At 45.7% G+C, this 26,492-nt stretch overlaps 1 protein-coding gene across 2 annotated transcripts in view; it reads left to right on the plus strand.

Moving 5' to 3' along the window:
- SNX29 (sorting nexin 29) overlaps positions 1 to 26,492 on the plus strand; it is a 476,585-nt gene that overhangs the window by 69,540 nt on the left and 380,553 nt on the right. For both annotated transcript variants that reach the window (XM_078778010.1, XM_078778011.1), the window contains exons 8-10: positions 3,925 to 4,042; positions 6,001 to 6,166; positions 14,475 to 14,651. In XM_078778010.1, the coding sequence (XP_078634136.1) occupies positions 3,925 to 4,042; positions 6,001 to 6,166; positions 14,475 to 14,651 (461 nt within the window). The remainder of the gene's footprint in view (positions 1 to 3,924; positions 4,043 to 6,000; positions 6,167 to 14,474; positions 14,652 to 26,492) is intronic.

A 26,492-nucleotide genomic window follows, 5' to 3' on the forward strand; every position in this document is an offset into this window, starting at 1 on the left:
TGAAGAGAACAGAGAGAGGGTGAGATAGAGCAGCAGAGCAGGATTTTAGGACCCGTGGGCTGATGCCGTCGGGTCCAGTTGCAGAATCAGAGTCGAGGGTTGACAGAAACTTTTCCACCTTGTCAGGAGGAAAGGACACGGAGTCCAGGAGCAGCAGGGTACGACTGGGTACGGTGGGTACAGAGAGGGATGGGTTTGGGACACAAGATTTAGAGGCAAACACAGAGTTGAGGCATTCAGCTTTTTCACGTGCGGAGTCAGCTGTGTAGCCGTTTGAGGTAAGGGAGGGGATGGAGGGGGAACAAACACCAGAAACGGATTTGACCAGACGCCACCAGGATTTGGAAGAGGGAGACAGATAAGAGAGTTCGGTCTTGAGAACAGAGAGATATTGTTTCCTGGCTCTCCTGAGGGTGGACACACACTTGTTTCGGGCTTTGTGAAAGGAAATGAGATTTCCTTCCGTTGGATTTGCTTTCCAGGAGACGAAGGCAAGTTGTTTCTGGGCAACAGCCTCACCACAAGATTCCGTGTACCATGGACGGGAGGAAGGGTATGACAACTGAAGACGAGATGGGATAAATCTGTGCATGAGAGAGAGCAATTTACTTTGGAAGAATTCCCAGGATGGGTTGATGTCAGAGGTGGTAGAGATGGGAGACCAGTCCAGATGATTGATGGCTGCTTGAAGACCGTGCCAGTTGGCCTGAGTGAAATGCCAGACTCGTCGACGCTGAGCAGGCTCCCTGAGGATGGTCAGAGAGATGTCCACTTTAACAAGGACATGATCAGATGATCCGATCGGAGCAGAAGAAGAGCAGCAGACATTTTCAGGGAAGTTAGTCATAACCAAGTCCAGAAGAGAAGATGTTCCGTTGACTGAGATCCGGGTCGGGAAATTGACAGATTGTGTCAGTCCCAGTGAGTCGCAGAAGTCCTTTGCTGAGGAGCCATGGCTGGTGAGAGAGGTACCCACACCCAGCCAACTGGCATGATGACAGTTGAAATCACCACATATGAGGAAGAGAGAGTTGGGATGAGTAGATAGAAGTTGGTCCATATCATCAGACAGCGAGATGTAGATGGAGTCATCACTGTCACCTAGGAAAGATGTCAGCTGTTGTAGCTGTTGAGTCCACAGTTCTGTCCAGGAAAAACACCTAGGAAAGATGTCAAAGGAAGTCGAATTTCCTATAGAGCTTTCCTATGACAGTCACCCTGGGTTCAGTAATTTATGATGGTGATGGCACCTCCGTATTTGCTTTGGTTATAAAGTTATGTGACTTTTTACCCCGCGTGCCGAGAGCGAAGTGGGGATGTTTTTTGTTTTTGGTATACATAGTCGAGGCTCGTGGAAGAGCTAGTATTAGTACACTGAACAGATCAGGACACAGCAGGAGAAAAGGAACAGCAGAGAGAGATGGGCAACGCACCAACAGTCAAGCCGAAGGCCAAAACAGGGGGAGGCAGACAAACAATCGGGGTGGGAGAGGATGCATGGGGTGGACAATATAGATACAGAAAGGAACTCTCAAGGGGGAAAACTGGAAATTTGGAAGGAGGATTTGGGGGCCTAACAATGGTAGAAAAGATCATGGTTTGGGATTGGGGACGACCTGGAGGGAAGAATGAGATTAGATGAAGATGTGGAAGGTGGTTCCACATGCGGGAGAAAAGAGGAACAAATGAGTGGAGGTTAGCAGTGATCCTGGATTTAGGTAGTCTCACAAGATGGAGGTTGATGGTTGACCGTGTGAGCCCTGAAGAAACATGGGGAGGGGGGGGGGGGGGGGGGAGGGGAAGGAAAGAGCAGAGGGTGCATGACCAAAATGAGGTTGTAGAAGACAGAGAGTCCACCAACCTGTCCATGATTGTGTTGGGGTTAAGCAATTGGTTCACTCTGTCTGTCTGTTTCTATGTCTACAGACATCATTCTGTGATCGAGGAACTACTTAATTTCAACTAAATGCTATATTTTGAGCACTGCACAATATGAGTCGCAACACAAACGTGCAGATTAGCATACTTTGCCTCTGAATTTGGCAAATTGTACGAACTCTCATCCTGAGCGTGCATGCGCTACCTGTCTGGCAGTATGTGTGCCATCCCTCAGATGGAATTCCTGAGCGTGGAATGTTTTACTCTGTCTACCTGTCTGGCAGTCAAACAAAATTGAAAATCATTCAAAACAGGAAACTTACTGTTTTTAAAGGGCCACAGACACAGAAAATCATGTTTCGTTTAATTAATAGATATTGCTTCACTTAACACTTAATCGTCCTTTTTTTTGAATAAATATCACTCGATTGGCCCCCGCCACCCAAAAAACGGCGATTTGATTGCTCATGTGACTGGCTACGTCATCGAGGGAATTTTTGTTGCTGCTGGTAATTTTTAGCTGGTAGTGGAGTCCCGCCCATAAAATCGTGATGTTCATTCATGATGTCACCTGTGTGATGTAATCGAGGGAAAGGTTTCTCAGCACGCAATGATAACTGCCTGACCAAGAATCTTCTGATAGTCAAAATCATTATTAAAAACTACCAGCAGCAACAAAAATTCCCTCGATGACGTAGCTAGTCACATGAGCAATCAAATCGCCGTTTTTTGGGTGGCGGGGGCCAATCGAGTGATATTTATTCAAAAAAAAGGACGATTAAGTGTTAAGTGAAGCAATATCTATTAATTAAACCAAACATTATTTTCTGTCTCTGTGGCCCTTTAAGGACGTCATAAAGGGCACAAACAACAGGCATGGATAAATAATGTAACTTGTTAAATAAGGCGGTGTAAAAGGTTGTGCATCAATGGTGGTAAACTTCTGAATTTCTTTTTCTACAACCTTTTTTCTACAATCTACTACAACTTAAAAAAAAAGCTGTTTGTTTGAATTGAATTATGTACTCGAACACTACAGAACACAAATCTCCTTGTTGCCACTTCCAAAAACCTCCAGTTTAGCAGTACTTGGGCAAAATATTATGCTATTTTACGACATCTCGACCAATCAAAAATGCCATTTCCGTTCTCGGCGCCGGGGAATATCGAAATTCAGACAAAATCACCGCTCGTAGGAAATATATATCGTGCTCGGAAACGCAAAGCAAGAGTTGAAAAAACCCTTTCATGGCCTTTTTCTCAAGACCACGTGTGGTCAGGTTTTCAATGAACTTTCTGGTTAAGCCAGAAAAACTGCATATATAATTGGCAGCCATTAATTAAGACGTCCTTGGTCGGAAATGCCCGTTTGAAGAGCTGAATCAAGAAATCCTATATTGTTGTGCCTGTTTGTTCATTTTATAAGGCTGACAGGATGGCCTAAAGGTGTACGCACTCATTTCTAAGCTCTCTATCCTGGGTTCAAATCTTGATCCAGCTATAAACGGTCATCCTGGTGTTTCTCAGGTAGGCACACATCGATATGTGTGCCATACCTTGGATGGAAGTTAAACAGGTGTTGGACATTAAGCCAGTGTTCGTTGGTGGATACTCAGGAGCCCATGGTGTCCTTCACGAAGAATAGGCGAGCTATTGCCAGCACCATTAACAAATTCTAAACTGCTCTAACCAGCAGAGGGCATTGCATTAGTTGCACAGCCGTGCCCCCAGTCAATTATGCTGCATACAAAATAAGAAATTCATTTTGTACGATCCGCCACAAATGTCACTTTAGACTGTCTTTGGAGTTATGCACCTTATTGTGGATGTTAGTAACAGATTTGAACCCAGGCTAACAACAAGGATGTTAGTAACAGGTGCCACTACTGTGGCCCCGTCTGTATGAGGTTTGCAAATGTGGCATGGCGTGTCACTTACTTTTGAAGGTCTCATGAATTTTCTTATTCTTGTCTCCCCCCCTCCACCCCTCCTGCCCTCACTCCCATCCCATCTCCCCACCCCCCACATTGATTCTCATCTGGAAAGGGTGTCGGTTCCTTTCTCCGTGAGTTCACAACCACGGCAGTCGGTGGAAACAAGCTTTCAACACAGAATTCTGTTAGTGAGCCTGTGCCCATCGTCGTCACCACCGCAGCTGGCAGAGGCATGCACTTCTTAAAAAGCCTTCTACCTTCCTGCCTTCTATTCTGTTTTCTTTTCTTATTCGACACTCCCTGTTTCCCCCCCCACCCTCCCCTTTTCTACTGTTCCTTTAGTTTTGTTGCGTCCTGATCCTTTCAGTGTTCTACCTCTTCCACGAGCCTCGACTCTGTATCCAGAAATAAAGATTGTCAGATGCAATTCAACGTAAACAAGTGTAAGGTGCTGGGGATGGGTAAAAAACCAAAAAAAAAAACCACCTTTAGAGGCCATTTTTCCCCGCAAGCGGGGGTTGGCCTTTTTCAGGGACTGTGGTTGTTGTTGTTTTTCGGTCCCCTTTTTGAAGCAATGTTTTACGGCCGGATGCCCTTCCTGCCGCCAACCCTTTTTGTCGCCTTTTACGACAAGCAGGGAATTACCAGTGAACTGGTACTCAATTTGCCGACCTCGGAAGGATGACAGGCTGAGTCAACCCCCCTGGCGTTAATTCAGCGATCGACCGGGATTCGAACCCAGGATCCTAGGATCCTAAGCTGGCACCCTAGCCGCTAGCCCAACACCAGGGCTAGGTAAGAATAATGAAAATAGAGATTACATGATGCAAGGGGAAATTTTGGAGCGTGTCACACAGGAGAAGGATCTGGGGGCCAGTGGTAATAGATGCGGGTAAGCCGACAGGACAATGCCAGACAGTTGTAAGCAAACCAAATAGGATTTTAGGTGGTATTCGGAGACAGGACATTACTTATTATAAAGGAGGCGGTTACGAGGGGATATGATAGAGATTTTTAAGATAATGAAGGGAATAGACAAAATAAGTGCAGAATAATTATTCAGCAGAATAGACAGTGATGGGACCAGATGAGAGTAAAGAGCAGGAGATTTAAGATGGTAGGAGGTAAGGCAGGAGTCTTTCACTCAGAGAGTAGTTGATGCATGGAATGGTCTCCCTGAAGAGGTAGTGGTAGCAGAAACAGTAGATATGTTTAAATTGTAATTAGATAGATACCTAGAAGCTTTGGAGATAGATGGGAAGAGGGATGTTGGCAGAACCTGTAGGTAGTTTGAGTGTGGACGGGTGATTGTGTACATCTGTGCTGAATGTGATGTCTGTGCGATGATCTCGTCAAGGGATAGCGTGTGATCGGTGTGGTAAGTGTTCACCTTAAAACTGTCTTCGCCCACCCCAACCCCCCATTCCGCACACACAAAAGACCCAGCACACAATACCACGGTTTCCCCATTTCTATTTTAATAATCTGGTGATGTCTCTGAGCCTGCCACACTTTTTCTTATCCACCTTCCTCTTCCCCAAAGCACTGCAATTTATATATGTTGATCCTCACCTCTGTGAAGAGCCACTTCCCACTGCTTTCTGGGAAAGAGCCCTCCACTGCCTCTCCTGAAGGGAGTTTTCCCTCATTAATTTCTTGTGACGAGGGTTTGCTTTGGTTTGTGATTGTCCACTTCTTCCTGTGGAGGAGCAAGGGGGTGGGATTGAGTGATATTGCTTGTTTCTTACAGCAGGTAGTGTTTCCCTCCCCCGCTCCTTGCGGGGGGGCGTTTTCCCTCACCAGTTTCTTGTTGGGGTTTCCTCTCACCCATTTGTTGCCAGGGGTGGTTGTATCATGTGCGTGTGCTTGTTTTGAATTCTTCCCCTGCCTGTGTCTTGTGGGGTGGGGTGAGGGGAGTCCATCAACCATTTCTTGCAGTGGGCCGGAAGGAGAGATGTGGATATCACGTTGTCCCTCATCCTTCTCTTACCGGGAAGGGGTGGGGGGGAGCTCTCCCTCACTGATTTCTAGGGAGATCCTCTCCACATCGCACACACATTTATACAGTCACTGTACTTTAAAAGAATCTCATCACCTTACATAATGTCTAAATACTTCCTAAGCATGCATTTCCTTCCTTGCAGTACCTTTTTGTCAAGTCCCAAGGATTTGCCTTTTCTACATGTAGAGCCAGAAGATGGGAAATGGAAGCTAACACGACTGAGGCAAAGACGAGCACCTCCCACCATCGTCTCATTTGATGCAGAGGATGAATCGGATGTTGGTGCAGAGATTCAGGAGCGAGAGCAGGGCGATGGCTGGAGCCAGGAGCTGGATACTCAAGAGTCAGTGGAGTTGAGTTTGTATAGAAAAAATAATGGGGGTACCGATGGTGGGCTGGATTGGGAAGAAATGATAAGGGCAGTTTGGGGTTGTGCTGTGGAAGGGTTTTGCTGCTCTGTTGGATTTTGATGACCCTACCCCTTTGGAGTCTCACAAACTTGGTGCAGTGAAAGGGCACTTACCTTTGATCGATCAAGTGGATGTGAATGGTGACCCAAACCTGTCGGATTGGTAGTTTTTGGACGGTGTTATCATAATGTGCACCATCCTTTGGATGGATGTTAAGCAGGGGAAGTGTTTATGAAAAGTGGGCAAGGTAACGTTGGGTTCCTGGCCAAATTCCCAATTCCTGCCTTAAATCCCAATTCCTGCCTTGACTAGCACTGGAAAGGTAAAGGCCTTCCATTCATTCTAATTATTGCTATGAGACTTCTCTGGGGCAACTGAAGCTTCGGGCAGAGCATCAGAGACGGACACATTTGATCACCAGATCATGCCCCAGGGGCTAGGTCCGCAGGATCACATGGGTCAAAACGGAGGAATAAAATTTTAATTCAAAATTAGAATACTGTGTCATTCGTGGTGGAATATTTTTTCCATTTTCAACTTTGCTTCAGGTGCGATGCGTGGGGATTTGTGACGGCGCGCCATCGACTTCGCTCTCGTTTTTTTGTTGATTTATATTTGTGTCGCCGTGTTTAGCATCGGCTTCCACAACATGTAAATATCCCGTGTTCTTTTGCTGCACTCCACTGGTTTTCCGAGGCAATTCACCCCATTCGATGACCAGGCGCAGATATTTGTCATGAGATACCAGCTCCACTTGTATGACGAATGCACGAGCAACGGTCGTTCTTTATACATTTATTTATTATCCCATCCTCGGAGTTCTCCATTTTCCGATTTCTGGAGTAACGATCGTAGCTCACATCAAAAGTGTCCTTGCCGTCGCTGTCAAAATCCTTGCAACATAACTTTCTTCTTTCTTCTTGGTCGTTTTTCATTCTTCATGTTCTCATGTTTTATACATCGGAGAATGCTCTGGCTGTAGATCAAAATTCCTTTCGAGCCGGGCCTTTGCTTTGTGGCGGTTTGGCCAGTAAAATAATGTTTATGGATTGTACAGTGGTGCTCAGACAAAGGAAGAGGCCATCTGGTCTATTTTTTTTGGATTTGGGAACAAATCCAAGACCAGACAGCTCAGAGATGAGCACTGTACCGAAGAGATACTAGCTTGGTCCTGGACTTCACCAAGAACAGCGTCTTTCTGCTCTTGGAATTCTCTTCGCAATACTGTTGGCATTTTAACTATTTTTTATTTTTTTAATGGCAGTGTTCATTGGTTAATAAAGTGTCTTGCAGTAGTTAATGAAAAGTGATGTCATTTGAGCAAATACGAATAGATTGACAGTAAATGAGGGTCTATTCGCAATGCCTCTGCTATGGTATAATTTGAACAAATTAAGAACCTCAGAGCAAAACTGAAAGGAAACAATGAATCACTTAGGCCATTATTGAATTTGATTTTTTTGGCATTTTCAATCTCACTCTCTATTTCGCACACTTTGCTCTCTTTCGTCGTTATTTTAATGGAATCCCACACCCTTCATTTAACACCATCAGGCTTGTCACCCACTTCAACAATTTGTCATCATTTTCAAATCTCCTCTCCCTGTCAAGGCTGGAGTGCCCCATGGCAGTGTCTTGGGCCCAGTCCTATTTCAAGTCTTCATCGGCGATCTCTGAGACTCTCTGGAAAATACTCTTTCTCTCTTTGCTGATTACTCCACCCTCTGCCGTGACATCCCTCATCCTTCTGATAGGCACGCTGTAAGCTCTTCCATCTCTGCCGTCCTTGATAGAATCGCAAGCTGGTCAACACTTGGAATATGTCTTTCAATCCTGACAAATTTCACACTCGCCCTCTCTGTCCGAAAGGACCGTCAGGCAAATGCTGCTATCTACTTCCTTAACAATCCTCCTTAATAATTTTGGTCGCTCAAATTTTGGCTCTCACTTTCGGCCATGATCTTCCTTGGGCTCTCACAATTCCTCCAAAGCTACTTTCCGAATGGGCATCTTCCACCGTGGAAACTCCTTCCTTGGCACACCTGAATTCCTGTCTACCTACAAGGCTTTCATCCACAGCTCGATTGAGTATTGCTCTTCCCTCTGGGTCACATCTTGCTTAACCTGACACTGTGGAAATCAAGGCCTTCAAGATGATCGGAATCTCGGATGACGCTGAGTCTATGCTGCCCAAATTATGTTAGAACACAGTATCTCCAATCGGGAGATACTGTGTTTTCTTTGTTCCGTGCCCACCTCATGTAGAGTTGGTGTTATTGAGTCCACCTATCCAGGGAATGATGCTTCTTTGAGAGCTAAGAGCTTCTCTGTTGCTCAATATAATATGGAGCAACAGAGAAGATCCTGTAAATGCAATTTCATGAAAAAGCTGAAATTCGACAAAACTGCGTTCTTCCATTTTTGGGAAGTTTTTTTTTTTTTTTTTTTTTTTTGTATACAGAGTCGAGGCTCGTGAAAGAGCTAACATTTATCAAACAAACAAATCAAACAAGCAAGCAAACAAAGCATATAAGAAGGGGAGCAGTCGACAAGATGGGGAGAGAATGGGAGGAAGCACACAAACACAACATTTGAGAGCAGGGACATCGGGAGATGTGTTGCAGGGAGAGGGCCTGGGGGGAGGCAGGATAGGTATAAAACGCAAGGACACCAAGGACTTCCAGGAAAGAAGTCAAAAGTCACCTCAAAAAAGTGGATTTGGGGTGAAATTAGCGGGGGTAGAAAAGATCAAGGTTTTGGATTGGGGAAGATAAGAGATGGTGGTGAACAGCCGTTTTAAAGACCTGGAGGGAGGAGTGGGATTGAAGAGAGTGAGGGAGTTTGTTCCAGAGGCGGGAGAAAAGAGGAATGAAGGAGTGAAGGTGAGCAGAGAGTCTTGATTTTGGCAGTTTAACCATAAGAGGGTTGCAGGCAGATCTTGTGCGACCTGTAGGAATATTTGGGAGACAGAGCCCAGAGAGAGCTGGGGGAGCAAGGCCGGAGAGGAGTCGGTAGAAGACGGAAAGACCACCAACCTGCCTGCGGTGAGTAAGTGAAAGGCCCTCGGAGATAGCGTCATCGCGGGAGATTCCAATGATTCTAAACGCTTTGGTTTCAACAGCGTGAAGACGAGCTAGGTGTGAGGCAGGAGCACCAGCCCAGAGGGGAGAGCAGTACTCCATTGAGCTGCGGATGAAAGCCTTGTATGTGGTGAGGAGCTCAGGTGTGCCAAGGAAGGACTTCGCACGACGGAGGATGCCCAGACGGCGACTGGCTTTGGAGGCCAGCTTGGAAATGTGGTTTTCCCAGGAAAGATCATAGCAGATAGTGAGACCCAAAAACTTGAGTGACAGAACTTCTTGGAGAGGATTATTCAGAAAGTAGATGGGAGGGTTGTCCAGTCGGTCTTTTCGGAGAGACATTGTAAGAGTGTGAGATTTGTCAGGATTGAAGGACATGTTCCACTTGTTTGCCCAGTCTGTGATTTTGTCCAGGTCTGCAGAGAGTGAGGAGGCTGCAGACTGCCGATCTGAGGGATGAGTAATGGAGCGGCAGAGAGTGGAGTCATCAGCAAAGAGATAGAGAGGATTTTCAAGAGAGTCAGAGAGATCAATGATGAAGACCAGAAAAAGCACAGGGCCCAGAACACTGCCTTGGGGAACTCCAGCCTGAACAGGAAGAGGAGATGAGAGAAACCCATGCAGGGCCACATGTTGACGATGACTAGAGAGGAAGTCCGCCAGCCATGCGTGGAGATTTCCATGGATACCAAAGGATGAGAGTTTGGTGAGCAGAGCGGGGTGCCAGACCGTATCGAAGGCACGTGATATGTCGAGGGAGACAGCTCTAATTTCCTGTTTGGCATTGAGGACCTCCATCCATTGTTGAGACAGCAGAAGCAGCATGTCCAGAGTAGAGTGACCTGGTCTGAAACCAAATTGATGATCAGAGATCAAGCCATTGGAGAAGAGGAAAGATTTCATATCCGAAGCAATGATGGATACCATGACTTTGCTGATAATTGGGAGAAGGCTGATTGGTCTGTAGTTGCTAGGATCTGTTTTTGCACCTTTTTTGTGCAAAGCGGTGATGTTGGCTGATTTCCAAGCAGATGGCAGTTGATCTTGAGCAAAAGAGAGGGTGAAGAGAACAGAGAGAGAGAGTGAAAGAGCGGAAGAACAGGATTTTAGGACCCGTTGGGCTGATGCCGTCAGGTCCAGTTGCAGAATCAGAGTCGAGGGTTGACAGAAATTTTTCCACCTTGTCAGGAGGAAAGGACACAGAGTCCAGGAGCAGCTGGGTACGACTGGGTACGGTGGGTACATAGAGGGATGGGTTTGGGACACAAGATTTAGAGGCAAACACAGAGTTGAGGCATTCAGCTTTTTCACGTGTGGAGTCAGCTGTGTAGCCGTTTGAGGTAAGGGAGGGGATGGAGGGGGAACAAACACCAGAAACAGATTTGACCAGACGCCACCAGGATTTGGAAGAGGGAGACAGATAAGAAAGTTCGGTCTTGAGAACGGATAGATATTGTTTCCTGGCTCTCCTGAGGGTGGACACACACTTGTTTCGGGCTTTGTGAAAGGAAATGAGATTTCCTTCCGTTGGATTTGCTTTCCAGGAGACAAAGGCAAGTTGTTTCTGGGCAACAGCCTCACCACAAGATTCCGTGTACCATGGACGGGAGGAAGGGTATGACAACTGAAGACGAGATGGGATAAATCTGTGCATGAGAGCAATTTACTTTGGAAGAATTCCCAGGATGAGTTGATGTCAGAGGTGGTAGAGATGGGAGACCAGTCCAGATGATTGATGGCTGCTTGAAGACCGTTCCAGTTGGCCTGAGTGAAATGCCAGCCTCGTCGACGCTGAGCAGGCTCCCTGAGAATGGTCAGAGAGATGTCCACTTTAACAAGCACATGATCAGATGAGCCGATTGGAGCAGAAGAAGAGCAGCAGACATTTTCAGGGAAGTTAGTCATAACCACGTCCAGAAGAGAAGATGCTCCGTTGACTGAGATCCGGGTCGGGAAATTGACAGATTGTGTCAGTCCCTGTGAGTCGCAGAAGTCCTTTGCTGAGGAGCCATGGCTGGTGAGAGAGGTACCCACACCCAGCCAACTGGCATGGTGACAATTGAAATCACCACATATGGGGAAGAGAGAGTTGGGATGAGTAGATAGAAGTAGGTGCATATTATCAGACAGCGAGATGTAGATGGAGTCATCACTGTTTGGTGGACGGTACAACACACATATGAACAAGAGGTGGGAGCGAAGGGGAAGCCGTAGCCAGAGATATTCCTGGGGGTGAGGTGGAGAGAGTGCAGTTCAGGGCGAGTGAGGAAGAGAGTTTTTGATAAAGATAGCAACCCCACCTCCAGGACGAGGCTCAGGTCTATCATACCGGAGGAGGGAGTAACCCGGGAGAGATACTAAGGAATCAGAGACATCATGAAGGAGGAAAGTTTCTGTGAAGCAGATCACGTCTGGTTTGTCAGAAGCAACCTGTATGGAGAGATCAGTTAAGTTTCAACGAAGGCCCCGGGTGTTTGAGGTCCATACCGTTAATGAAGAGGAAGGGGGAGCATCGGATACAGAACAGGGTGGAGGAGGGGTAGGGTAAGATGTGGAAGAGGTGGAAGAGGTGGGGAGAGCTGTTGAAGGTGTGTCAGAGATTTCAGAATAGCTCGGAGAAAGGGAAGGATGGGATTGGGTGAGGCACAATGAGGTGTTATTTGAGGAGGGGGAAGAGCGAGGCAGAAGGTTGGGGGAGATGGAGGTGAGAGTTGGAAGGGGGAAGAAGCGGGGATGACGCTTTGAGGAGGGGGAGTGAGAGGGGGGAAGTTGAGAAGAAATGAGGGTGGGGAGATTTGAAGGGGAGGGGCAAGGGGGGAGTTTAGGAGGGAAGGGATAAGGGGAGGGATTTGAAAGGGATGGGATATGGGGGAGATTTGGAGGGGAGGGGTGAGGGGGGAGTCTAGGAGGGGAGGGGCAAGGGGGAGTCTTTGAGGGGAAGGGTTGTAGGGGGAGTTTAGGAGGGAAGGGGCAAGGGGGGAGATTTGAAAGGGATGGGTGATGGGGAGGATTAGGAGGGGAGGGGCAAGGGGGAAGATTTGAAAGGGATGGGTGATGGGGAAGATTTGGAGGGGAGGGGTGATGGGGAAGATTTGGAGGGGAGGGGTTATGGGGAAGATTTGGAGGGGAGGGGTGAGATTGGATTTTAGAAAGTGTACGATTAATGGGAAACGAACATTTATTGCAAAATGAGTTTCTTGTGACCTTCGAGTCAAAAATACGTTTAAGGACGCTTGAGGGAGGATGGAGTGCAGGAGAGTTTAGGGAATGTAGAAAAGAATCACTGTAAGAGATGTAATTTTTTGGGGGGATGAATAGATTTGGTGAGCAAGTCGAAAGCAGCCTTTTAAAGAAGAAGAAGAAAAATGTGTTATAATATACGACGGAATACAGAACTTGAGGGGAAAGTGTAAACATTTTAAGGTTAATAACAGTGAAAACTATCTGGGGAAATGGGGGAGAAACACGTGGTCGAAGAACGAACGAATGATTGAATAAGAACGAATAAACAAATGAGAACAACGAATAAGAACAGAGAAGGAAATGTTTTTTAGTTTTTTTTTTAGTTGATATTTTAAACAAGGAAGTAGGCTATGGGGTGAAAAGACTGGGAAAAGGAGAGAACGAAAGTTATTGGAGCACAAACGACGGACCGCTGAGAGAAAAACAAAGCCTCAAGGTTGGACACTGTGCAAGGCCTCAAAAGACACGCACGAATTAACACGATTTTCTATACAGGTATGAAAGATTTGCACCGAAAATCTTCCTCGGCATACAATATACGTACACACACCATAAAATAAATACAGTTATAACGAAAATACAAATGGGAACAATTACTTAACTTCGATTTCGATGGAGAGCTTGGACAGCTGCGAAAAAACGAAACCTCGCCGGCAAGACCGGAAGCGGAAGTCCCAAAGTATGGGCCTATCACTTCGCCATCGCAGACAGGTCAATGGTCTCTCTGTCTTCTACCATCTCCTTTCTTATTGCACACCTTCACTCATTCCTATCTCCTTTTTTTTCCCACCTGTGGAACCAACTTCCTCATTCTCTTCAATCACATTCTACCCTCCAGCTCTTCAAATCAGCTGTTTGCCACCATCTCAGATCATCCCCCATCTTTTCTACCCGCGTTAACCACCCTTTCCCTCCAAAAAAAACAACCCATGCCTTTCCAAATTTCCAGTTGTTTCTTCCAGAGAGTTTGCTTCTTTTTACTTCTTTCCTATCCTACCATTATTTCATCCCCACATCACTTATTCCTTAACCCATATTCCTTGTTTGTCCATCTCTATCACTGCCGTTGGTTTCCCCTCTCTCTTTCTGATTTTCCTTTTGTGCTGTTGCGGCCTGATCCGTTGCGTGTTCTAGCTCTTACTCGACCATCGACTCTATGCGAAAAAAAACCTTAATTCCGTCACGCACTGCCTCACCTACTTTCCTTGCCAAATTTCACGCTGATCTACCCCTTTGTTACTCATGTGTCATCTCCTCGGTGGGAAGACGTGAATACGTATATTTGCACCTTGAGTTCTGGCTGAGAGGTTGGCACACTCGCCTTTGAGTCGTCTAGGCTAAGTTTGAATCTCGGCCGAGCTATCTCGCAGGGAGAGTCATCCTGGTGTCTCGCAGGAAGAGTCATCCTGGTGTCTCGCAGGAAGAGTCATCCTGGTGTCTCGCAGGAAGAGCGATTCCTCAATGCATGTGCCGTCCCATTTGCCGGCATGCGTTATTTGGTGGATGTTAAAGATCTCACGGTGTCCTTCGCACAGAGTAGGCGAGCTACCGCCGGTACCCTGAACAAATTACTAATTTCTGCCCTGACTTATTGAATCAGTGGGCCTTTCATCAAATAGTTTTATTGTCGAGTCGAGAATCAAACTCGTACAAGACAGCCGAAAGGCGAGTGCATGACATCTTTGCCCTGCTGTCAGTCAAGGTAACTGACCATGAATTTAAAATGAGTCTTAACATTTGAAACATGCTGCAGTAAATGATGGACAGTAAGCCAGATGATCTTGACCTACAAGGATGAGACAGCCATGAGCACTTGTGATACAATTAATTTTGATACTTGATGGATGCTGTTGATTTGATAGCCACTAGTGAGGAGACAGTATTACTCAGACTTCTCTCTTTCTTAAAATTTTCCCAAACCCTGTAGGAATGAGGGATCATCTTTGACAAAGGACCGGGCAAGTTTGGAGTCCGGGGAAATTGCCGATAACGAGAGGCAGGAAGATGAAGATGACGCAGACGAGAAAGATGAAGAAAATGCTGATGATGTATACGGGATATCCTTGGAGGAAGAATCCGAGGGAGAATCCCAAGAGTCGTGCAGGTAACGTTCTCCCTCTATTGTCATGGATTTTTATTTCCTCTTTCAATTTTCCTTTTCAAATTGAAAACCCGTAAGTAAGCCGCATGGGGATGGCAGAGTTGGCGAAGGCAGTTTGGTACTGAAAGAACATGTAAGTGCTTGACCTACCCTTCACTTTTGCCTTCCACAGCATCATGTTTCTGATTATATGGTTATTATTACAAAGTATACTCAAAACATGGTTCATATATAATATAGTGAATAACATCTCCACAAAAGGATTTGTTTATCTTGTATTTCAGACGCAGATTAAACTAGATAGTTCATAGAACAGTCTTGAGAAACAAGGACATGGGCGGCGTCTGCGAGCAGCAGATTTGATTGGTCGAGATGATGTAAAATGCTGTAATATTTTGTCCAAATATTGTTAAACTACAAGTTCTTTTTCCGATTCGTGTCCTGATTTGTGTTCAAAATATAACATTCAATGGAAATCAAGTTGTTCCTCGATCATAAACTGATGTTTGTGGATAGACAGACAGACAAAGTGGACCAATTGCTTCATCCTGCTTTTCGCTTCACGCATGCGCATGATTAGAATCATAAGTGGGAACTAATAAACCAAGGGAGAAATTATTTTCTACATAACGTCTGAAAATGGAGTCATTTAGTGCGTTTTGCAGTCAATTTATCAGGCGGTTCTTTCGTGATGCAGCACAATACGGAATGATCTTTCAAATTTTCTTCAAATGTATTCAGAGTTTTTCACACAAGATAATTTAATGGGGAAAAGTACAAGCCTGTTACTCTTTCGAGCAGGAATTCCAAACCCAGGGGTCGCAACCTGAACTCGAATAACTCCCCCCCCCCCCTCACCCCCTGTCAAAATCCCAGTTTTTGAGCAGGGTTTTTCATGTCGAAAGACAGTCGCCGATGTTGAAAGCCAAGCTGGTCTCACTATCTGCCATGATCTTTCATGGGAAAACCAGATTTCCAAGCTGGCCTCCAAAGCCAGTCGCCAACTGGGCATCCTCCGTCGTGAAAAGTCCTTCCTTGGCTCTACTGAGCTCCTCACCACATGCCAAGCTTTCATCCGCAGCTTGATGGAGTACTGCTCTCCGCTCTGGGCTGGTGCACCTGCCTCACACCTAGCTCGGCTTCACGTGGTTGAAACCAAAGCATTCAGAATCATTGGTATCTCCTGGGATGAAGCTGATTCTTAAGGCCTTTAACCCTCTCACCGCTGGCATGTTTGTGATATTTCTGTCTTTTACCGACTCCTTTCTGGCCTAGCTCCCCCTGTTCTTTTTGTTCTCTGTCCCCCAAATATTCCTTCAGGATGCATAAGATCTGCCAGCAACCCTCTTCTTGTGCACTGCCAAAACTCCCTTGCCCCTTGCCAAAACTTCCTTGATCTGCTCGCATTCACTCTTTCATCCTCTTTTTTTCCACCTCTGGAATAAACTCCCACAATCTCTTCAATCCCACTCCTCCCTCCAGGTCTTCAAAACAGTTGTTCACCACCATCTCTTATCTTCCCCCATCCAAAACCTTTATCTTTTCTACCCCCATTAATACTCCCCAAATCCACCTCCAAATTCCCTGTTTTCTTTCCTGAAATCCCTTGTAGTGTACACCACCCCCATCCCTCTCTCTTCCACAGATCCCCTGATGTCCCTGTTCTCTACTGTTGTGCTTACTTCTCTCTCCCCCTCTTGTCTTCCGTTCCCTTTATTATATGTTCTGTGTGTTAGCTCTTACATGAGCCTCGACTAAGTATATAAAAAAAAGCGTTTTCTCCGACAGTTTTTATCGTAGGTACCAGTACCAAGTAGGTACCTGGACCATTTGGGTTGCGAGGAGAATGCGATTCAAATTTTGGGTCATGGACAAACATTTTTGGGAACCACTCTTTTAGAGTTTACTTGCTTTTCAACAGAGTGAGTGTGAAAGTTTTGTTTCCTCGTTCCAACGCAGTTTATTACTTGTCATTTCTCATCTCAGATTATTACTTGTCAATTCCCCCAGCCTATGTTTCTATTCCAAACATATCTCCCTTCTTTTTGACCTTCTTTCTATGGGCAAACAAAGATCTCAAACATGAGCTAGAAGTAGCCACAAGCGGCGCTGTCCAAACGCCCTCTTCATATTGTTAGAACCCATTATGGTACAAAAGTGGTTGGGGCAGAACCAGACTGCAGTGTCATCCACCGGACAAGGAACATACCTTCCACGGCTTCAGCGACACAGCATACCCGCTCTCTTCCCCACGGGTGTAGTTTTAAGGTTCTGTTGGCTAATACCAGCTCATCTGCCATTTGTTGGCATTTGCTCCATCATGGGTTCCACTATCCCTCTCAGGCTTCCTGGGTTGCCCAGGCTAGTTAAACGCTGCCCAGAAATCAGCGTTGATGTTTGCTGGCAGTGCTGTCTCTCAATTGTAATGTCTCCCAAATGACTGAGTCACACCACAGCAGCAGAGGGACGATCTCCAAGAACATAGAAAGACTCTCACGACAGACTTGAATCACTCTCCATTCCCTGTATTTTGTCCGTCAGCCCTGCTGTGGGTGTGTTTTCCCCCAACTCCTCCTTCTGTTCATTTTGTTCTCTTACATCCTGATCAGTTCTGCGTTCTGTCTCCGACACGGGCCTCGACTCTGTTGTAAAAATAAACCGGAGCAATGTGACTGTGTCACCAATATGCCTCCGCATAGTCTCTGTGCGTGACAATGGGTAGATGCCCTCTTTCACTGTCCTAAAAATAAACAAGTTTGATTTAAATCGCTTCAGCTGTTGTCAAGTATCACATTTTTGCCAGACAGGGCAGGTTTCACATCGATCGGTGAAGCTGTTTCAGAGAAAGATTTTTTTCAATATCGGCTTTCAAGCTAATATAGCTGCCTAACCACGTGACATATAACATCAAAAATGTATACTCTGCATATTTATGGGTTGGAGATCACTTTTGTGAAGTTTCGTGTTGATCAGATAAGGTTTGTTTTTCTGTCCAAGATGGCTGTGAAACCATGTGACCTACGACGTCACAATTTAAAAACTATATGCAACAATTGTATTAGATGGCATTTGTAAAATTTGGCATCGATAGGGTAAGCAGTTTCAGAGATATAATTGTTTCATATTTTCCTTCAATCCAATATGGCTGCCACACCATGTAACCAATGACGTTTTTGTGATCATATTTTAATCGCCATGCCTAGTCAATGACACATAAAGTTTCGAGTCGATCGATTCCGTAGTTTGGGAGAAGTTTTTTTAAAGGTTTTAGGTTAAATCCAATACGGCTGACGAACCATGTGACCTATGATGTCATAAATTTAATATTTCAATATAAATGGATCATAGACTATGTGCATGCAATTTCAGATTTTTAGGATGAGGCAATCGATGAAAATATTTATTGCTGGGATACCACTTCACCGATGATGTCATCATTATCATGCTTTTGATCCCCATTATGAGTACTTGACAATGTGCCAAGTTAGTAGGTTGTAGACAGCAACCGCCCAGGGTAGTACTACTGTTCTGACTTAAGAGCGCTAAAGTGGTGCCCGGCGCTACCTTACACTCTCCGTGTTAGGATTGCTGGTCTTCCTTACTGTCTCACTCAAAGTACAGCTACCAGGCTTCAATCTCTCTTTCTCGCAAACAAACACCATACACTTTTCATCATACACTTTTATTCTCTTTTGTTTAAGCCCGGCCTCGATGAGGGCTATGCAGTCCGTGCCTGGAGCCTCCAACATTAAAAAAAAACTAGAACAATGCGACTGTGTTGCCAGTATGCCTCCGCGTAGTCCCACAACAGGTAGATGCCCTCGTTCACTGTCCTAAAAATAAACTAGTTTGATTTAAATCCCTTCAGCTGTTTTAAAGTATCACGTTTTCACCAACCATGACAGGTTTCACATTGATCGGTAAAGCAGTTTCTGAGAAGGGATTTTAAAAATAAACATTTTTGGCTGGTAAACAACTTTACCTATGATATAATCAATATCATGCTTTCGTTTCCCATTGGGAGTACTTGACAATGTGCCAAGTTTCAAATTTTTCCATTCAGCGGTTTCCGAGAAAGAATTTTTTTATTATTTGCTTTTAATCCAAGATGGCTGCCATACCACGTGACATGTGACGTCAAAATTATCATAAAAACATTCTGCTTGGGTGTCACTCCTACCCTGAAAGTTTCGTCTCAATCGGACATATGGTTGCTGAGAAAAACGAGGTTAAGCCTGTATGGATGGATGTACGGAAGGACGGACGGACAACCCGAAAAATAATGCCTCCGGCGACTTTGTCACAGGAGGCATAAAAAGTTTCAAATTTTTATATTCAGCGGTTTCCGATAAATATTTTTTAATTATTTGCGTTTAATCCAAGATGGCTGCCATACCACGTGACCTATGACATCACAATTATCACAAAAACATTCTGCATGTGTGTCGCTCCTACCTTCAAAGTTCCATCTCAATCAGACATGTGGTTGCTGAGAAAAACGAGGCTTAGCCCGTATGGGCGGACGGACAGACAACCCAAAAACATTATGCCTCAGGTCACATTTGTTGGCGGAGGCATAAAAACACAAATATAATTTAAAAACCCTTATTTAGAATTACAGGACTGGAATCCGTAGCAGGATATTCACATTTCAATTATAAGGAAATGGTGCTTGCTGAGTGCACGAGAAAGCGTTAATCAATGTCATTTTAACACTACTGGTCAGGACATATAATGGGCATATATCAGGGAAAGATTTTTAAATAGGTCACGATGGGAATTAAACGAGGCTACTGTGAAAGGAATGTGATTGCATGCCCAAGAAAATGATAATTGAATGAAAGGCAGTGCTGAGCATGCGGGAACTATTGAAGTGAGCTGGAAGTGAAAATGAAATTGTTAGTGGAATTTGAATTTAGACTAGACAGTCGGAATCGTGCATTCTAATGATTAATTATATGGGCCAAAAAAAGGGAGATGCTTCAGAAATGAATGTCATGGAAGTTGTTGCATTCACCTGGAAAAAAAGTCATTTGATTCCAGCTTGACCTATTTCCTCCCCGCCAACACCCTTTCCTTTCACCACAGTGAATTAATTAATAAATTGTTTTATTGTGAAATGATGAATTGGAATTCAAATGCTTTTTGTAGACCAGATCTTATAATATTACCAATTTCTTCCTGATATGGATTGGATGAGGTGAGGGTGTATATATCAGCTTTTAATTGATTTTAGACTGTTCATTAAAAGCGTTTAAAATCAATTTTATGGAATGCACCCCAAACACAGTACTCTATGTACTGATTTCATATAAACAGCATGTCTGCTAAATAACAGCACGTCCCAAACCAAAGCTCGCAGAGTTTGAATTGCAGGTTTCTTCAATGCATTGCAATGGGAGATTGTATCCTTATGTTCACGGACGGACATGCGTTAGTCTTGATGGACTGTGTGCCTTGGGCATGCCAAGGCTGTGTGCCTTGGCCATGGGGTCAAGGTGCATGTCCAAAGCTGTTTAAATGTTTGATTTTTTTTTTACCTTTAAAAAAAAATAAAAAATAAAAGGGCACCTTCAAAAGAGGAGAGGTCCAATTGTGTGACTATGCATTCTGGCCCTTCGGTATAAGGATGTATGTTTTTTGATTGGCCATGTGCTTCAGCGTTCGGCCTGAGATGCATGTTTATGCTTATGGGACAGTCTTGTTGGACTGTGTGCTTTGGCCATGGGGTTACAGTAGACGACCCATTTGAAAGTTTCTTAGATCTATGTAGCTTTTTGATTCCTTTGGGTACGTAATAGATATTTGCATTGGGGTCAAAGCTAGTGACCAATTGCCAATGCATAGTAGAATACGGTGGTCTCATCAGTGGTTTCTTTGCGACAATTCTGCCATGAGGACCCGCTGCAATCAGCCTTCTGCAAACATTGCTGAATAAGATGTTAATGTTCAGGCCTGCTCTCATTTCAATTGTCAGCTGCTGATTTGATTTTCTTCTATCGCATAAGTTGAGCAAATTCAAGTGATTGTCTTGCCTTGGGGAGGTTCTTCAGGGTCTTCCTGGTCTTTTTGTGTCTTACACCAAGCCAGTTAATTTCAGGCGTTGCGAAGTATTGGAAGTCATCTTCATCTTTTCTGCTATTTTCTACTTATAATTTTTTTCTCGCAGAGTTTGGATCTTCACATGCCGTTGTGTTGAAAGAAATTTGAAAATATCCTCAGCTTTTGCACAGTACTGCAGTTGATGAACAATTTCTCTCATGTGCACTTGATGATCTTGATTTCAGTGAGGACACAAAGGATGTGACGGTGTTGAATGCAACTGCGCACAACATATATCAGTATCGAAAGGATGACGTTTCTGCTTATGCCACAACAATGGCACCTTTGACAAAGCGAAGGGCAACTGCTATTCCAGAACCTCATCCTTCGACACCCACTGAAATCCAAATGAATCTGAAGGGCTCATGTGAAGCAAGATCGATCGAAGGTGTCACTAATAGAAAGCTTGTGCCGGTCACAATGTCAAAACCAGCAAGGCCAGGCAAATCCTCCATTGTGCAAATGCATCAAATCCAGATGTTTGAGAGGCTGTTGTTGTGCGAGAGATTCAGCGACTTGCGGTATTGCCGACAAGTGTACAGGAGACCCTGAAAAGTGCGGACGTATTCAACTGTCTGATTTTGGGAATGCTGATTTTTTTTTTTGTATTTTTTTTTGTTTTGTATACAAGATCGAGGCTCGTGAAAGAGCTAACATTAATCACAAAAAAAGACAAACCGACACACAAAACACAAAAAACAAGGGAAGCGGCAGACAAGATGGGGAGAGAGGGGGAAGGACACAAACACAACATTTGAGAGCAGGGACATCGGGAGGACTTGGGGGGAAGTGGGAGAGGAATAAAACATATGAACGCTGCAAGGACTCTGGGGTGAATTACCGGGGGTAGAAAAGATCAAGGTTTTCGATGGGGGAAGATAAGAGATGGTGGTGAACAGCTGTTTTAAAGACCTGGAGGGAGGAGTGGGATTGAATGGAGTGGGGGAGTTTGTTCCAGAGGCGGGAGAAAAGGGGAATGAAAGAGTGAAGGTGAGCAGAGAGCCTAGACTTTGGCAGTTTAACCATAAGAGGGTTGCAGGCAGATCTTGTGCGACCTGAAGGAATATTGGGGGGACAGAGCACAGAGAGAGCTGGGGGAGCAAGGCCGGAGAGGAGTCGGTAGAAGACAGAAAGACCACCAACCTGCCTGCGGTGAGTGAGTGAAAGGCCCTCGGAGTTGACTACATCGCAGGAGATTCCAATGATTCTGAAAGCTTTGGCCTCAACAGCGTGAAGCCGAGCAAGGTGCGAGGCAGGAGCACCAGCCCAGAGGGGGGAACAGTATTCCATTGAGCTGCGGATGAAAGCCTTGTATGTGGTGAGGAGCTCAGGTGTGCCAAGGAAGGACTTCGCACGACAGAGGATGCCCAGTCGGCGACTGGCTTTGGAGGCCAGCTTGGAAATGTGGTTTTCCCAAGAAAGATCATGGCAGATAGTGAGACCCAAAAGCTTGAGCGACAGAACTTCTTGGAGAGGATTGTTGAGAAAGTAGATGGGAGGGTTGTCCAGTCGGTCCTTTCGGAGAGACATTGTAAGAGTGTGAGATTTGTCAGGATTGAAAGACATGTTCCACTTGTTTGACCAGTCTGTGATTTTGTCCAGGTCTGCAGAGAGTGAGGAGGCTGCAGACTGCCGATCTGAGGGATGAGGAATGGAGCGGCAGATAGTGGAGTCATCAGCAAAGAGATAGAGAGGATTTTCCAGAGAGTCGGAGAGGTCATTGATGAAGACCAGAAATAGCACAGGGCCCAGAACACTGCCTTGGGGAACTCCAGCCAGAACAGGAAGGGAAGATGAGAGAAATCCATTCAGGGCCACACGTTGCCTACGACCAGAGAGTAAATCCGCAAGCCATGAGTGGAGATTTCCCTGAATACCATAGGAGGTGAGTTTGGTGAGCAGAGCTGGGTGCCAGACTGTATCGAAGGCACGTGATATGTCAAGAGAGACAGCTCTGATTTCCTGTTTGGCATTGAGGACCTCCATCCATTGTTGAGACAGCAGAAGCAACATGTCCAGAGTAGAATGACCTGGTCTGAATCCAAATTGATGATCAGAGATCAAGCCATTGGAGAAGAGGAAGGATTTGATATCTGAAGCAATGATGGATTCCATGACTTTGCTGATAATTGGGAGCAGGCTGATTGGTCTGTAGTTGCAAGGATCTGTTTTTGCACCTTTTTTGTGTAAAGCGGTAATGTTTGCTGATTTCCAAGATGCTGGCAGATGACCTTGAGCAAAAGAGAGGGTGAAAAGAACAGAGAGAGGGTGAGATAGAGCGGCAGAGCAGGATTTTAGGACCCGAGGGCTGATGCCATCTGGTCCAGTTGCAGAATCAGAGTCGAGGTTTGATAAAAACTTCTCCACCTTGTCAGGAGAGAAGGACACAGAGTCCAGGAGCAGTTGGGTTCGACTGGGAAAGGTGGGAACAGAGAGCGATGCGTTTGGGACACAAGATTTTGAGGCAAACACAGAGTTGAGGCATTCGGCTTTGTCACGTGCGGTGTCAACTGTGTAGCCATTTGAGGTAAGGGAGGGGATGGAGGGGGAACAAACACCAGAAACGGATTTGACCAGACGCCACCAGGATTTGGAGGAAGGAGACAGGTTTGAGAGTTCAATCTTGAGTGTGGAGAGATAGTGCTTCCTGGCACTCCTGAGGGTAGAAACACACTTGTTTCGAGCTTGGTGGAAGGAACTGAGATTGCCTTCAGTTGGATTTGCCTTCCAAGACGCAAAGGCAAGTTGTTTCAGGGCAACTGCCTCACCACAAGATTCAGTGTACCATGGACGGGAGGAAGGGTAAGACAACTGAAGACGAGATGGGATAAATCTGTGCATGAGAGAGAGCAGTTTGCTTTGGAAGAATTCCCAGGAAGAATTGATGTCAGAGGCATTAGAGATGGGAGACCAGTCCAGTTGATTGATGGCTGCTTGCAGACCGTGCCAGTCGGCCTGAGTGAAATGCCAGACTCGTCGGCGCTGAGGAGGCTCTCTGAGAATGGCCAGTGAGATGTCCACTTTAACAAGCACATGATCAGAAGAACCGATTGGAGCAGAAGAAGAGTAGCAGACATTTGCAGGGAAGTTAGTCATAACCAAGTCCAGAAGAGAAGATACTCCATTGACTGAGATCCGGGTCGGGAAATTGACAGATTGTGTCAGTCCCAATGAGTCGCAGAAGTCCTTTGCTGAGGTGCCATGGCTGGTGAGAGATGAACCCACACCCAGCCAGCTGGCATGATGACAGTTGAAGTCACCACATATGAGGAAGAGAGAGTTTGGATGAGTTGATAGAAGTTGGTCCATGTTGTCCGACAGAGAAATGTAAATGGAGTCATCACTGTTTGGAGGACGGTACAGAACACATATGAACAAAAGGTGGGAGCGGAGGGGAAGCCGTAGCCAGAGGTACTCCTGTGGGTGGGGTGGAGAGAGGGCAGTGCAGGGAGAGTGAGGAAGAGAGTTTTTGATAAAGATAGCCACCCCACCACCAGGACGAGGATCAGGTCTATCGTACCGGAGGAGGGAGTAACCAGGAAGAGATATTAAGGAATCAGAGACATCTTGAAGGAGGAAAGTTTCTGTTAAGCAGATCAAGTCTGGATTTTCAGAAGCAACCTGAATGGAGAGATCAATCAGGTTTGAGCGAAGGCCCCGGATGTTTGAGGTCCATACCGTTAGTGAGGAGAGAGGGGGAGCATCGGGTGCAGGACAGGGGAGGGGAGGGGTAGGGTCAGATGAAGGGTGAGAGGGGGATGTAGGAAGAGCAGTTGATAGTGTGTTAGAGATTACAGAAGAGTTACAAGAAAGGGAAGGATGAGGAGGACGAATACAATTTATTTTGTAAGCATGAGTTGAATCATAGACATTTCTATTTGAGATCTTAAGATATTCCCAGAGAGCAGTGAGATACCTTTTTGGTCCAATCGTACCTTTACTATCTATATAATAATAGCGTAAGGACTCGACTTTGTTATCCCTTTTACGCCGCACCCAGTGACCCGATGCCCACGGCATTAATGGATTTAAGATCTACAAACCGCACTCTTTGTTTATCACGTACAGCCATACTCGAAAATCTGAATTAGCCGACGTTGGGGCCCAAAAGCATCCGATTAACTGCCGATACGACGCCATCTTACGACGCCATCGTATTGGCGTCTGCTGGGCGAAGGCGAAGCAAGCCGTCCGCTGATTGGACAGGCGAAGGCGAAAGCAAGCCGTCCACTAAGTGGACAATCCAGAGCATGCATTTGTGCCGGTGTCGGCGATCGTTGTTCATATACGCACTCTTCATTCTCATCTTTCTTCCTAACTCTTACTCGGACAAGCAAATCCCCTATGCCATCCATAATGGTACACTCTATCCATACACCACATCATCCCTTCCGTGGATGTTCCACGGGTTTCGGCTAGTTTTAATATATTGTCATGCAAATCCCTCCGGTTAACACCAGGGACCGTGGATTTTGCTACGATACGCGGGGAGGAAGGAGTGAAGAGGAAGAAGCGGGAGCGCGTAACCGTGGATGGCGAACGAACTCAACCGGACACAAGATTTGTGGGGAATGGAAAATAATACAAGGGTTTATTCAAACAAAAGGTAGGGACAGGTAAACGCGCCGATAAATCTAATTCCTAATTTGGGATCCCACACACCAGACTTCAAATACGCCACACAGGAAAATGAATAACCAAAAGAAAAACGTTCGTTATGTAATTTAAATGTAAGGTAGTGTGCAGTCTTATCTGTCTGTAGTCTTGCAGTGTAACTCGGCCCCGCTCGTGTGCCACCAGGCCCCGCTCCAAGCCTCTTGCCGCTCCCACGAGGTCCGTGCACCAAGCACCACGCGTCCAACGCACCAAAAGCACCACGCGGCCCAAAACACCGCCAGCGATCTCCACACAAGGTCGATCTCCACTCACGATCGATCTGCCAAGACGAAGAGAGCGTGCTGCCCAAGATGAAGCGCCGGATGTCCAAGAGGAAGGGCTGCACAACCAAGAACCGGATGTGCTCTCCCAAAATGTCGTTCGGCTCGCACTGCTATAACCTTGCCGGTGACGTCAGCCTTGGCACGCTACCAACCAGCGACTTATACCGAACCTTCCAGCTTTGCGCCTCTCGCACTCGTTGGCTGGAGGTTCGCGCCTAGCACGCTGACCAATCACAGGACTGTAGCGTGGTGATAGCTCGTGCTACTCGATGTTCCTAGGCCTGCCGGAGGTGCAGTTGGCGGCGGCCATCATCGGCGGTGTCCTGGCCTGGTTTCCTTTTGCCTGTTCTCTTCCGAAGTCCTTGTCGGGGAAGGGAATTATTTAATGTTGCGCTAAGGGCCTGTCTAAATGTCTATGTTGGTGTGTATTGCCAGAAGGGACAAAGGTTTGACTACCAGGTTTGACGCACAGGGGTTTATCTTTAATCCCTAACTATTTAACACTCAAACATCCTGGTATGTTCACAAGCAGACATCTTAACCCGACAAATCGCCTAAACACACAGAACTTATTACAGGTAGATTCCCTATCGCGACAGTCAAATACCTACCTATACAGATCTACCTGGCTCTAGATATTGCTTTACCCCCAGACATAACAATATTAATGCATATAACATAACAGTGAACCTTTAACATTCTTTGTACATTAACTTGTTTTATGTTTGTTGTTTCAAGAGCTGAGGAGCTGACCATGTGAAAACATGCTCGTAGTTACCATGGTTACCATCGTTTCATGTTT

This window comes from Myxine glutinosa, chromosome 5, assembly GCF_964187855.1.
Source record: "Myxine glutinosa chromosome 5, kmMyxGlut1.1, whole genome shotgun sequence".
Classification (NCBI taxonomy): domain Eukaryota; kingdom Metazoa; phylum Chordata; class Myxini; order Myxiniformes; family Myxinidae; genus Myxine; species Myxine glutinosa.